We start from the raw sequence: 15,574 nt of genomic DNA, 5'->3' as shown, positions 1-15,574 counted from the left end.
TATTTATGCCTTGGAAATACCCTATACTATTTTATTACAACAGTTTTATAGTATGGTTTACTATAGTATGTGGCAAGGCAAGTTTCACCTTACTTTTTACTCCTTCATTATTTTCTTGGCTCTTTTCAGATATTTTCTCTCTGAACTTTAAAATTATTTTATCAAATTTTATAAAAAGAAATTTTTCCTCCCAAATTTTAGGCCTACTTCCTAATTTACTGGCACAATTTTCCTTAGTGATACATAATTTAAAATGTTTAACTAGGCTGCTTACTGATAAAATATTCTTAAGTATATTCTTCTAGAAATAAATTTATCCCAGTTTTCAACTTTTCTTTCAAAATATATGAAGGGAAACTTATGTAGACCAAAATAAACTGTTTAGGAAAAAAACTACATTTAATTGGAACATCTCTTAACCAGATATGAAAAAATTATTGTGTAACGGCATTTCTCTTAAAAAAATATACTGAGTCTCAGAACACCAGCAATGCTAGGGAAAAAGTTATAGTTCTTCATTCTTAGATCATAGGTGTATTAAAAATTAAAAAAATAATCTTACACTACAAATTAAGTAATTAAAATAGACTCATATGCTAGGCTCAATACTTAATAGTAAAAATGACATTACTAAAGTTTAAAAGGTTTTCTCTAAAACAGATGATGATAAATGACATCATTGGAACACAATCAGCAAAATATAGACCATAGGAAATTATAAGACAAATAGACCAGACATTTTAAAAACTAAGTTACCTTATTTGGACCATAATTAGATAAAACAAAGCATAAAAACAAAACCAGTGGTATATGAATACTGAATATTTGAGGATATTAAAGAATTAGTCTTTTTTTAAATGTGATAGTAGTATGATTGTTTTAAAAAGTACTTATCTTTTAGAGATACATACTGAAATATTTATAAATGAAATTATAGATTGTATTTGCTTTAAAATAATTTTAGGTGGGAGTGATGGCATAAGTAAGACTGGCCACGAGTTGATCATTGCTGAAGTTGAGTGATAACTACATGGAGATTCACTACTTTTATATATGTTTAAAAGTTTCCATAATAAAAACCATAAAAAATTTTCCAGTTAGAGGAAACTTAAAATGTATCATTTTAGAGAAGGCGATTGGTTGAGTGCTAATGATAGTGGTTTGGACTAAATTAAAACCTAACAAGTAATTCGGAAGTCATTACTCCAATATGACTCATTCAGAGAGAAATTTCAAGCAAAGTAATTATGTCATATGTAGCAAGATATAGTTAAGAAAAAAAAAGTTTTCAGGCATTCAAGTGGAGGTAATTTCTAACATTTTTACCTTGAGTTCCAGCCTTGTGGTATTTGCTTGGCACCGGTAAGTGGCAAGAAGGAAGTTGTCATTTGACTGGGAAGATTAAAAGGAAAAGGATGAATTCATGTTTTTAATGAAAAAAGCATCAATAATAATGAGGGTTACCATTTGGGTGGCACTGTGCTAAGTGCTTTTCAAATGTGTTCTCATTTATTCCCACCAACATTTCTATGCAGTAAGTTTTACTAATAAGTTTTAATATATGAAGAAACTAAGGCTATGAGAGGTTAGGTAACTTTCCTATAGCTAGTAAATGATGAAAGTAGAATTCAAATTCAGATCTTTAAGACTCGACAGCTTAAAGCTCTTTCCATCCTGACTCTCTACAGTAATATTTTTAAGCATTAAGAGTTCTAAAAATTTAACTGACAATGCAAACTCCTAATATTTACATGATAAAGACATGTACAATAATGTTTGATGTTGAATGTCTTTGGTTTTCACAAATATTTACATAGGACTGAGAAATACCTTATCTCTGTATCCCCAGCAAATACCACAGTGCCTGGCATACCTTAGGCACTCAACATATGTTTGCTGAATTAAACTGAACATGTTACTTCCAATACTGTAACTTCTTGAAATTGAATATTAAACTACTAAAAATGAAAAAAAGCATACACGGGTGCATGAATTACAAAAAGGCAAAGCAACATGAAACATTTTATATATAATTTTCATGTATTGCTATTTCCCTCTTTTTAATAAATAAGTGAAGAAATATAAAGGATACTAAAATCAAAAAGAAAATTCAAGTCATTTACACTTAGTAAACACAGAGGATCGGTTGGCTTATAAAATAAATTTACTCTTCAGTGATTAAAAACAAATGTTATGTAATGACATTTACGGATGAAGTGATACACATTGAAAGAGATAAAATGTCTGGGATCAGGTTTAAAATAATCTAGCTTTGGGGGATGGGGAGAGAGTAAAGAGAATAAAACAAGACTGGCCATATGTTGAAGTACATGGAGGTTATTATACTATTCTCTCTCTTTCTGTGTATACTTGAAAAATCTCTGTAAGTTTAAAAAAAAAAAAAACAGCCAAAAAAAATCAAATTTAAATTAGTATAAAATGCTCATTTCAAATAATCCTGTAGTAGTATAACAGGTTAATCTTTCATAGTAATATAGGATTTAAAGACTTTAACTTGATTTTTTTAAGTGGTCATAAAAACGTAGATCCTAATCTTTTATATTCTGTTCTCAAACAGGGATGATAAACTATAACAGAACTGTTATAAAATCGCTTGTCAAGAAGAAAACCTTTACTATGAAATTATGTTGCAAACTATTCTCTAATTATCAACTTTTTTCTTAATATACTCTTTTTATGCCATCCTTTTTTTTTTAATCTGTAACTACCTCCAACTCCAGACACTACCTCCTTTTGTTCTGGCTTGCCTTTTCCAAGCAGCTAATCTAGAACCTATTTTCACTCTAACTTCTCTTTAGCAGCCACACCTAGCTCTGAGACTGCTAGTCTTCTGAGCATAAAGAAGTGAATGTAGTAAGCATGTCCAAAGCACTGGCAAGATACCATCAGTAAGTGCTCAACAAATATCTGCTGAATGAAGGTCAAGCAGGCATTCGACAAGTCCAGAAAAAATGGGGAGGACTAGGAAGAATAGGCAGAAGGAATAGACCACGGTCTAAAGCAAGGATATGTGAAACTGTATCATTTTCAAGTAATTTTAAGAACTTCAGTTTGGCAGAAATGGGGAGGAAAGGTAAGAGCTGGTGAGAGATAAGGTAGAGATGTAATCAAAAACTAAAACATGGAAAGTTTTCTATGCCACAATGAGGAATCAAGACTTACAACCTGCAGGAAATAAGGCATCTTCAAAAAGTTTTGAGAAACGAAATGACGCAGTGATGTATGTTAGGAAAACCTCTCTGGTGGCAGTGTACAGCGAAGCCTGGAGGTGGGGGGCAAGACTGCAGACAGAGGAACTAGTTAGAGTAGTAGTTCAAGCAAGAGATTATGAGGGCCTGGACTAAGTTAACAGAAGAATGAAACAGAGTAGAGGTATGAGAGCCAGGGAGACAGAGCTGACAAAAGCAAATGACTCACTGGATACAGAAGATGACAGAGGAAAAATCTAGGACGACACCCAGGTTTCTGGATTATCTAAGGACAAGGAAGAGAGCAGAAGCAGATTTTGATGGAAAGATTATGAACAACTGAAGAAATATCAAGGTCTAATAGCATTTACAGGCTTTAATCAAATAGCATAATAAAAATGAAAGCCTCTAAATAGTTCTTTATATTGCTATTTTACTCACCTCAGAGTCACAGCTGCTGAAGCTGACAACAGCAGAATTTTTATCCATATCAAGTAAATCTATTGGAACATCACTCTATAGTCAATATTGAAAAAAAAAAAAAGTTGAGGTGGAAAACCTAAAAATTTTCACAAAATATATTTTCTCTAGGGGTTATCTTTAATTTTACTTTATGTTCACCTTGAAATTTAAGTTAATAAGTATGTGCTTCCAGAAAATAAATATAATAAAGAATAGATGTTATTTTACAATCTATTTTTTTTCTAATCTAAATAATAAGAGATCATAGAATATCATCTCTCAATACTCACTTAAAAGTGTAATCTTCCTATCTATTTTTGTCAGTGCTAAAAGTGTTACCATCAGCTGTAAATAACTGTGTGACTATTCTTATTATATCGGTTTATTTTTATAAATTTCAGTTTCACCTGTAACACAAAAAGAAAGGAATTTTTTTTCTGGAGGGCTAGCTGCTAGGACAAGGCTGCTGTACTGCATTCTACATGAACAGTGCCCTCAGCTGCTCAGTGCTGCAGCGCTCAGTGTTCCTTAAGACAGATTTTCACCTTTAAATTTTAAATAACAATCTAATCTTTCCCCCAAATCTTTAAAAAATCTGTCTCTTTCCTCTTTGTTCTTTAATCATTTTCTGGTTGGTTTTCCATCTTTTGCTTGTTTTCCATTCATCCTACTATCATACTTTTCTACTCCCTAAATCTCTTCTAATTAAAAAAAACAAAAACAAAAACGTATTGATGAATTGAGTTATACGTTATTATTCTTAAATTTCACCCTTTAGGATTACCTATTGACCCACTTAGAAACTGGTGGATTAATGAGCAAGCTGTAACGTAAGTGTCATGGATTAAATTGTGTCCCCCAAAAATGTGTGTCAACTTGGTTAGGCATGATTCCCACTATTGTATGGTTGTCCTCCATTTTGTGATTATAATTTTATGTTAAGGAGGACTAGGGTGGGGTTGTAACACCCTTACTAAGGTCACATCCCTGATCCAATGTAAAGGGAGTTTCCCTGGGGTGTGACCTTTTACCTTACAAGAGATAAAATGAAAGGGAAGCAAGGGGAGGAGGGGATGGGACCCTCATATCACTAAGAAAGCAGCACCAGGAGCACAGAGGGTCTTTTGGACCTAAGGTTCCTGTGCTGAGATACTCCAAGACCAAGGGAAGAGCAAGGACCTTCCTCCCGAACTGACAAAGAAAGCCTTCCCCTAGAGCTGATGCCCTGAATTTGGACATCTAGCCTACTACACTGTGAGAAAATAAATTTCTCTTTGTTAAAGCCATCCACTTGTGGTATTCCTGTTATAGCAGCACTGGAAGAAATAGACAATGACTAAGACAGTAAGCTACCATTTTAGAATTTGGGGGTTAAAAATATTTTAATAAGGGCATTAAACATTAGAGTTGTTTAAGTCACAGCTCTGTTAAAACTCTTTCAGAGGGTAGCCAAAGAAGAAAACCCTTACTAGCTTCTTCTTTCTGACTTTCCCTAAAACTTAATTCCATCTGTTATTTATTTATTTAATTATTATAGGCTAAATAAAAGTAAAGATATAATTTAAATAATCTAGGAAACCCTGGTGGCATAATAATTAAGTGTTACGACTGCTAACCAAGAGGTTGGCAGTTCAAATCCGCCAGGCACTCCTTGGAAACTCTATCAGGCAGTTCTACTCTGTCATATAGAGTCGCTATGAGTCGGAATCGACTCGACGGCGGTGGGTTTGGTTTTTGTCAGATGAGCACAGTGATTATCTTATGGAAACTAATAAGCTATAACATTTGAAACTGCAGTTCAAAACTATGTGTTCAATAATAATTAATGCATATTATTAGTTGGCAAAATAGATCCAGTCATAAAACATATATTACAGTCAATTAGTTAAAAGTCCTTTACCTAAGAAATTAAACATTTTGCTTACCTGTATTAACACATTATCTATTGCTGTCTGCACCTCTAAGATAAGGCTGTAGCTGGCATCATCTTTATTTAATATAAATTTGTCATTTACACTAAATGAAGGTACTGCTGATTTGGCTTTGCTTGACTGAGAATACTGTTGATATTTCTCTCTTTCCTGGAGTACCTTATACTGCAGATGTTCCAATTCACTCCTAGAGGAAAATATACATAACTTTGTCACCTACAGTATAAACATCTGAAGTCCTTAAAATATTTATAAACTTAAGTCATTTACATCTACAGAACAGGTTTTTATTGGTTGAGCTAGAACTATAACATCAACAGAAACAAAAATTTTGCTTCTATCAATGTCCAAATGACTACACTATTTACCCTAATCTAAAAATTAAAACACCTATTCAGTCCCATATCAGCAACATTAATAAAGAATTTTTAAATATCAAGGTAGGTTGCGAATAATCAGTTCAAACACAGGAATCTGGTTACTGCTCGCAGTTGCATATAGTACTACTTAGAAGGGGAAATGGTTAAAGTGGGGCAGAGAAACATTAATTTAGATTTAATAAGAAGAAACAAAATGTGTGAAGACTTGCAGTAAGACATTGGGGGGGACAAACAAATAAGGAGGAGGCTACCGAGCCATTAATATTTTGGGGACGAGGGTTCATGAGCCAGTGGCACAGCTTAAGTATTGGAGAAAAGTCTGCTGAGATTGAACTGTACGGGCATAGCTTACAGTAGCTCTTTAAGGGATTCCTTCAATGAGAAAAGCCATGTGCAAATGAAGTAAATGGTAATTGAGGTAGAACAACACATAGCCTACATAGATAGCCCTACGTTGGGGAGGAAAAGTCTGGGGAAGAGCTTGGAAGGGATCTGTACAATCAACAAAGGATAAGATTCATTCATTCGAGAAATATTTACTGAGTGCTAGGAACACCTAGCAGTGTTCCAGGTGCTGGCTGAACAATATGGCGGAATCGGGAGAAGGTAGACTTGGTTAAATAAGAGGTATCGTATTGAGGAAGTGACATGGTAGTCACTAGACCTATTTGGTATCCTTGTTGCGTGGGCTAGGATATACCTGAATGAATCTAGTATCCTTACTACTTAAGTTTAGAGCTTGCTTTCCTGGTGGCTTTGGTGAATTGTCTTGGCTAGTACATCTGATATTTTGCTGCCTTGAAAACTTCTATAGCCCTCAACTACCACCAAAAAAGATTAATGCCTCCTACCCCCGAAAAATTAGGAAACATCAAAGTGGAGAAAGCAAGCATTAAAAGTTTCAGCAGCTCATGTGTCTTACAAATCAACTGCCCACTCTTGCCTTCTTATTCTTTACGAAATGAAGATTGTAATGCTTCAGGTAAAAGTGATTTAATAGTAACACTTTTTTATAAAGTAGTCATCAAATACAATTTATAAAATCTACACTTTTTTATTATTGATTCTTTCTCACAACTACCTGTTACCATGTACCTTACCTGAAACTGTACCAGGACCTGTGAAACTGGCCACGTCATGCAAGCAACCCCTGTGTCAGATGTAGTCAACAGTATTCAGTTCCAGTAAGAAAACTTAGAAGCCAAATTTATAGGTTCCAAAGAATCCACAGGAACAGTGAACACTGGAATTAAGACTAGAGCCATCTGTGTTGGTTTCTTTCTGATGTCCGTAAAAAAAAAAATGCATTCCTACTATCTAGGCTAAACAAATAAAAAAATATAATCCTTAATCTAAGAAAGTCATTAACAGAAAAAAGCATACAAAAAGTCCATTTCCAAAATATTAATCTGCCTTTAACCTAATTTTCTTATAGTGATATACTTTCATTTTAAAGGTGATATGCTAATTAATTGTACCATTCCTTCCAGTAAAATATAATGCATATACAAGTAATAAATCAATAACAACACTTCACTTCATGAAATGGGGTATGTGTGGCGGGGCGGGGGGAGGGGAGGACAAAAACCCCAAAGTTACCGTAAAGAATAAATTTTATTCTGCATCTCCTGGTTAATTTTTAGTTCTTCTCCTGGTCCACTTTCCTTATGAGCAGGCTCCGTTGTCAGACCTGTGACCCAGCCTGCAGAGATGAATTGCAATCATGTACCATTTAGTGTTGCCAGTGTTACCAAGAGATACAGTATACACTGTGTAGCTGAAACTCCCTGACATGTACCCCTTTATCCACCTGCATGAACCTCACACATCCTAAGGACTTATATACCATTCTTAAAAAAAAAAAAAAAAAGCTGGAAAATATTTGAACCATAAAGACAAGTAAGCATTTTGTGATACAGTGAAACTGGTCAGAGCCAGAAATGGATGGGACTGCCTTGTTTTTCCAGGTTTCGCAAGTTTTCTGCCTTTGCCAGGGTGTGGTGTTACCACTTTTATATCACTCTCTATCAGTGGAAAATACTTCAGTTTTCCTTCTCTGACAGGTTTCTGCCTTACACAGGTTCTGGCTTTCACAGATCTTACTGTATTTTGCCTTAAATACTATAATGTGTCTAAGGAAGCCTTTCACTTTTTAATTTACTGTTTTCATTTTCAAGTATGGAATAAGTCAATACATTCTAGCAAATTAAAAAATAACTGGCAAATCAGAATTCCCTCTCAAAAATTATTTTCATGGAAATTTAAACTCTCACATGACTACTGTGAGGTTGCAAAAATGACCTACTCAAAAAGCAAGTTTTTTTAATGAGAAATGCGCAGTACAAAACATAAACTTAATTTCAGTAAACACTCCTCTTTAAAAGAAAGAATTTCATTTCATTTTCAAAGACACTAGAGACACGGCAAGTGCTCTTAAAAAGTATTACTCAAATATTAACTGTCTTACAAATCAACCTGCCCACTCTTGCCTTCTTATTCTTTACTAAATGAAGATCGTAATGCTTCAGGTAAAAGTGATTTAATAGTAACACTTTTTTATTAAGTAGTCATCAAATACAATTTATAAAATCTACATTTTTTTTTATTATTGATTCTTTCTCACAACTACCTGTTACCATGTACCTTACCTGAATATGTGGATACCACGATTTCATCATAGCCATCTTTCCCTATACAACCACCTTGGATAGATGTGATGCTTTCAGACAAGGTCTAAAATAAATTTAAAATTAAGTACCTCATTAAAAAAAAAAACTCATTAATAACTAAAAATTCCACAGATAACATGTCAAGTTACAAAACTTATTTTCCTGTCTCCAGACATTCAATATGCACCTACTAAAAAAAAAAAGCCCATTGCTGTGAGTCTATTCCTGCCCCATAGGGTTTCGAAGGAGCAGCTGGTGGATTTGAACTGCCAACCTTTTGGTTAGTGGCTGAGCTCTTAACCACTGTGCCACCAGGGCTCCATATAAATGCTTATTATGTGTCTGCATTGAAATTAGACATAAATCTTGCTTAAACTTCAGATAATCCTAATATTTTTAAAGTTGGGGAAAGAGCATTCATAGTAACTCCAGCATATTTGTGTGTATCACTTAACAGTATGCTCATCAAATAAGTACTTTATATAAATAAAGAAAAATAAGTTTTTAAAAAATGACATAAGCAAAGCTCTAAAAAGTTTAGTCTGTTTTCTGAATTTCAGAGGTCACATCCCATGTGTTTTCTCCAAATAGGTTTTCAGATGAATAAAGAAGATGATAGCCTTTATAGAATCTTTAGGAAATCTGCTACTATGAGAGAAACCAAGTTTTTCAGATCGTTCAGGGTTTATGTCTCTTAAAGCAATACTACCCAACTTGTCTGACAATAATCACTTGGATGGGTCAACTAGGAATATATTTTAAAAAAGAACTGTAGGTCAGTGACTTTTAAACTATTTTGAAAGCACGCAATAAATGTTACATTGCAATCCACTATACATATATACATTCACACAGGAGCATACACAACAATGTATATAACTTAAAAGGTGTGTTTTGCATTCTATTTCAATCCACTCTACTTCGTTAAAAAAAAAAATTCTTCTGGCAACTCACTCATGGGATTTGACTAGCAGTTTGGAACACAATGCTAAGTAATTCTTATCAGGCAAGGCTGGTTTTAAAGGAGAGGTTGAAGTTAATGGACACCTGGCAATCAACAAATGCTAGTTCTCTTCGTTTCCCGTAAGAGACAAACCTCTGAGCTATTCTCAAATCAGGCTATCCTAGTGGTTCCTGAGGCTATTACCTCAGAGAGTCAAGTAGCAAAGGTTTCATCATAAGTTTGCATAAAGCTAGGTTCACAGATGGGCTCTAATATCTGCATTTTTAACAAGTACTCCAGTTGATCTTATATGCACTACCAAAACCCACTACCTCAAGTCGATTCCGACTCAGAGTGACCCTACAGGATAGAGTAGAACTTGCCCCATAGAGTTTCCAAGGAGTACCTGGTGGATTCGAACTGCCAAACTTTCCTTTAGCAGCTGTAGCTCTTAGCCACTATGCCACCAGGGTTTCCATACATGCACTAGACGTCTTCAAACTTTTTTATTCATGTTTCTGCTAAAGTAAATTCTGAAAAAAACTACATATCTCCTTGTACACTTTTAAGTTGCCTTGCCAATTTTTGATCACAATTTTAAATAGTTAAAAAAATGTAATTTCTGGAAAGGTGTAAATATTATCATCTTAAAATTCTCACATCTTTTAATCCTATCCAGTAAATCGAAATACCAGGACAATTTGATACACAAAATCATCAACCTAAAAAAATACAGAAACAAATCCTTCTTAACAGTTGGAAATTTTACACTGTTCTCTTTCCTCCTTGTACTTTTTCATTCCACTTCCCCAACATAATTTTATCATAATGTAATATATGTGTGAAACTCTTTTATTCTTCTCATCAACCAAAAAAGACCTTGGTCAATCCTCAAAACATTGACAAACGGATATATAAGTTTAAGTTAAAATCAGATGTTTAAGGTATGTATATATACTCTTTTTTTATGATTTGCCCGTAACTTTTCTGATTAGCCAACCAACTACTGGTCCATACTGTGTTGGTCTTCTCCAGGAAAGAAAGCAACAAAGACAGTGACATTGTGGACCCCAGATGAAGTATTCACAGCCCAACCATAACCTGAAAGTAGTATCTCTATCATCAGACAACAGAAGAAACAGTGAGAAGGTAGGACTTTAAGTGCCAGACCTGGCAGAGGAGGGAAATGCTATGTCATTACTGGGGTTTGGAACAGAAGTCAAAGAAAGGATTTGACGTTTAAATAGGAAAGTTTCTCAAGGGCTGATGAGAAAAAGCAGATCATCAACAGAGGATTACATATCCTTTTAAATCTAAATTATCACCTGTGTCATTAGCAAGATGACTTTTTACTTGTTCATCATTAGTAGGGTTATCAAATGTGCAAGGAATATATAAAATAAACTTCATTGTATGTTTTTATTCCTATATTAACCCCCCCAAAACAAATCTGTTGCTATTGAGTTGATCCCAACTCATAGCAACCCTTACAGGACAGAGCAGAACCGCCCCAGAGGGTTTCCAAAGCTATAAATCTTTATAGAAGCAGACTGCCACATCCTTCTCCCTCAGAGTGGCTGGAGCGTTCAAACCACTGACCTTTTGGCTAGCAGCCCAGCCACTTAAACGTTTGTGCCACCAGGACTCCTTATCTCTATAACCAAAAAAGCCCAAACCCATTGCTGTCGAGTTGATTCCAACTCATGGCAACCCTATAAGGCAGAGCAGAACTGCCCCACAGGGTTTCCAAGGAGGGGCCAGTGGATTTGAACTGCTGACCTTCTGGTTAGCAGCTGAGCTCTTAACTACCGCGCCACCAGGGCTCCAACATAACCTATATACTTTGTCAATGCACTCAAACACTTGTGTTTGCTGAAATGCAGTTAAAGTTGTGGAGAAGTACCATTAATAGAAAAATCCAGACAAAGAAAGAAAAGAGTTGGAGCTGAGTTGTGGCTTTTCTTTTTTTAAACAGCCTCCATGATAGTAAAGAAATTTATCTCCTGCAGGAGGCAGAATGGGGAAGCTCTGGGTTGGAGAGCACTATTTCATAAAAATCAAAGATTCGATTTTTACTGAAATGCTTCTCTATGTAACTTTACACCTTGAGATAAATAAGCTTAACTAGATTTAAAACTTGTGAACTAAAAATTGCTTTTATCTAGTATTGTTTTTTATACAGCTGACCCCTGGGTAGCTAGAACTGAACTGCTGCTCTCCATTTCCCTGCTTAAAGATATTTTTGACACTGTCTTATCAAAGTGACGTTTGTTCCTGACGCCATATTACTTTAAAACACCACAGTCTCAATTACGTTACCCAAAAATATAAATGTTACTCCTGTAAGGTAAGTCTACTATGCATTACAAAAACTAAGGCAAAATATTTGACACTTTAGAAATATGTAATATTTAAAAACATATTATTCAGCTTAAAGGCAACAGTCTATTATTCAAATACAGGAGTAGTCTATGATACAAAAGAGAAGATTTTGGTAACATTAAAATAGCAATACTTTAAACCAGACACAAGATTTTAATATATTTTCATTTAATGAAATCCAAACCATAGGCATATCCATAATTACTTGAGGATTAATAAACTCATTTAAAGCACAGTCTTTTCAAAACAAACTTACCTGATCAAATCGTAGAACAGGTTCATTTGCACTATCAAAACTATACACTTCCACCATTCCATCGTCTCTCCCAACAAGTAAATCTTTAACCCCATCACCCATAATATCAAAGCTGTCAATACACAAAATACCTTTAAAAAAATAAAAGTTATGTTATTAGAAAAACTAATAGTTATACTCAAGTATATACCAAGTAAAAATGAAAAAAATGTACATATCAAATAATGGGAAAAAAAAAAACTTTTGAGCATAAGCAGATGCCCTTCTCTTCTCCATCCATATTTATCCATTTCAAAGGCTTTAAGTATAATCTATATGGTCATGACCCCCAAGTTTACATCTCCAGCTCTGGCCTCTCTCCAGAGCTTCAGACTCATGTATTCAAAATGCTTAACTCAGCCTCTTCTCTTAGGTATCTATCTAGCATCTCAAACTTTCTATGGCCCATTCCCCCTTTCCCAGCAACCTCTCAACACTGCTCCTTACCCAGTCTTCCCCTCTCTCAGCACACGGTACCCCTCCAGCTGGGCAGAACAAAATCTAGGCTTCATGTTTCATTCCTCTCTTTTCCTCATTTCCCATATCATATCCATTAGCAAATTCTATTAGCTCTGCTTCCAAACTATTTACTGAAATTGTCTACTTCTTCCCACTTCCAGCTACCATCAGCCTAGTCCAGGCTACCAGTATCTCTACCGCAGACTAGGAAAAACTATAATAACTATAACAGTATTTTTCTCACTGGGTTCCATACTTTCACTTTTGACACATTCTGGCCAAAATTCATTCTCCCGGTGTTTTGCTTTGTTTTCAGTAAATTAGATCATGTCATACCCCCACTCAACAATTCTCCAATGACTCCCCACTGCACTTAGATTAAAATTCAAACTCTTTGCCAAGGCTTACAAGGGCCTATACAGTTTAGTCTTACCCAATGTCTCCAACTTCATCACATGCCATGCTGATGCATTTAGCCACACTGGTCTTCCTTGTTGCTATGAATTCCTACTGTCCCTCAAATAAGTTATGTTTACTTTTGCCTGAAGTCCTTTGCACTTATTTTTTTCTGTTCCTGAAACACTCTTTTCCCCAAATCTTTACACTGCTAACTGCTCAGACCTCAGCTCAAATTTCACCTTTTCTAAGAGGCCTTCCTTGACCACCTAGCCTAAAAGTAGCCTCCCCCTTCCACCATCACTCTGTAATACATTGTCCTATTATATTTTCTTTAGATGATTAGCTAGAGGTAACTTATATTTGTGTCTTTATTCGCTGTTTCCTCTAATAAGCATTTGTTGAAGAAATGAACGAATATATGAATAAAGATCATATACATATAGCCATCTCATCACCTACCACAAAAAAAATCAGGTATAAATTCATTGGAAGACAGGAATGCTCCTCGCCCACTGCACTTCTTCCTTGCTTCACACCAAATACTCCCAGATTATAATTAATTCCCTACCCTAGCCAATTAAAAATGGATTTTAGCATAGAACAATGTCATAGATGGATATTAGCCCACAAAAACCTATCTGTCTCAAACTTGCTCCTGAATGTCGGGCAGCTAAAGCAAAAGGAAGAAATGATGAAGTAAAAGAACTAAACAAGATTTCAAAGGGTGGCTTGAGAAGACAAAGTATTACAGTGACATGTGGAAAGAGCTGAAGATACAAAACCAAAAGGGAAGAACACACTCGGTGTTTCTCAAGCTGAAAGAACTAAAGAAAAAATTCAAGCCTCGAGTTGCAATAGTGAAGAATTCTTTGGGGAAAATATTAAACGATGCAGGAAGCACCAAAAGAAGATGGAAGGAATACACAGTCATTATACCAAAAAGAATTGGTTGAAGTTCAACCATTTCAAGAGGTGGCATATGATTAGGAACCGATGGTACTGAAGGAAGAAGTCCAAGCTGCTCTGAAGGCATTGGCGAGAAGCAAGGCTCCAGGAACTGATGGAATATCAACTGAGATGTTTCAACAAATGGATGCAGCGCTGGAATATCAACTGAGATGTTTCAACAAATGGATGCAGCGCTGGAGGTGCTCACTCGTTTATGCCAAGAAATACGGAAGACAGCTTCCTGGCCAACTGACTGGAAGAGATCCATATTTATGCCTATTCCCAAGAAAAGTGATCCAACCGAATGCAGAAATTATAGAACAATATCATTAATATCACATGCAAGCAAGCTTTTGCTGAGGATCATTCAAAAGTGGCTGCAACAGTATATTAACAGGAAACTGCCAAAAATTCAGGCCGGTTTCAGAAGAGGACGTGGAACCAGGGATATCATTGCTGATGTCAGATGGATCCTGGCTGAAAGCAGAGAATACCAGAAGGATGTTTACCTCTGTTTTATTGAGTATGCAAAGGCATTCCACTGTGTAGATCGTAACAAATTATGGATAACACTGCAAAGAATGGGAATTCCAGAACACTTAATTGGGCTCATGAGGAACCTCTACATAGATCAAGAGGCAGTTGTTCGGACAGAACAAGAGGATACTGTGTGGTTTAAAGTCAGGAAAGGTGTGCGGCAGGGTTTTATTCTGTCACCATACCTATTTAATCTGTATGCTGAACAAATAACCCAAGAAGCTGGACTATATGAAGAAGAACGGGGCATCAAGATTGGAGGAAGACTCATTAACAACCTGCGTTATGCAGATGACACAACCGGGCTTGCTGAAAGTGAAGAGGACTTGAAGCACTTAGTGATGAAGATCAAAGACCCCAGCCTTCAGTATGGATTGCACCTCAACATAAAGACAACAAAAATCCTCACAACTGGACCAATGAGCAACATCATGATAAACGGAGAAAAGAACTGAAGTTGTCAAGGATTTCATTTTACTTGGACCCACAATCAACAGCCATGGAAGCAATAGTCAAGAAATCAAAAGATGCACTGCATTAGGCAAATCTGACGCAAAGGACCTCTTTAAAGTGTTGAAAAGCAAAGCTGTCCCCATGAGGACTAAGGTGCTCCTGACCCAAGCCATGATGTTTTCAGTCGCTTCATATGCATACAAAACCTGGAAAATGTATAGGAAGGCAGAAGAATTGATGCCTTTGAATTGTGGTGTTGGAGAAGAATATTGAATATACCATGGACTGCCAAAAGAACAAACAAATCTGTCTTGGAAGAAGTACAACCAGAACACTCCTTAGAAGCAAGGATGGAGAGACTGCGTCTTACATACTTTGGACATGTTGTCAAGAGGGATCAGTCCCTGGAGAAGAACATCATGCTTGGCAGAGTACAGGGTCAGCAGAAAAGAGGAAGACCCTCAACAAGGTGGACTGACACAGTGTCTGCAACAATTGGCTCATGCA

The 15,574-nt window shown here is 35.7% G+C and overlaps 1 protein-coding gene across 2 annotated transcripts in view; it reads right to left on the bottom strand.

Annotated features, from left to right (window-relative positions):
• BBS7 (Bardet-Biedl syndrome 7) overlaps positions 1-15,574 on the bottom strand; it is a 45,311-nt gene that overhangs the window by 14,739 nt on the left and 14,998 nt on the right. For both annotated transcript variants that reach the window (XM_003410426.4, XM_023548630.2), the window contains exons 8-13: positions 12,233-12,363; positions 8,631-8,715; positions 7,582-7,684; positions 5,597-5,789; positions 3,651-3,725; positions 1,327-1,392 (exon numbers count right to left, since the gene is read on the bottom strand). In XM_003410426.4, the coding sequence (XP_003410474.1) occupies positions 1,327-1,392; positions 3,651-3,725; positions 5,597-5,789; positions 7,582-7,684; positions 8,631-8,715; positions 12,233-12,363 (653 nt within the window). The remainder of the gene's footprint in view (positions 1-1,326; positions 1,393-3,650; positions 3,726-5,596; positions 5,790-7,581; positions 7,685-8,630; positions 8,716-12,232; positions 12,364-15,574) is intronic.

The sequence above is a fragment of the Loxodonta africana genome, chromosome 5 (genome assembly GCF_030014295.1).
Source record: "Loxodonta africana isolate mLoxAfr1 chromosome 5, mLoxAfr1.hap2, whole genome shotgun sequence".
Lineage (NCBI taxonomy): Eukaryota > Metazoa > Chordata > Mammalia > Proboscidea > Elephantidae > Loxodonta > Loxodonta africana.
The sequence above is the reverse complement of the archived record's forward strand: the minus strand, read 5'-3'. Positions and strand labels throughout refer to the sequence as shown.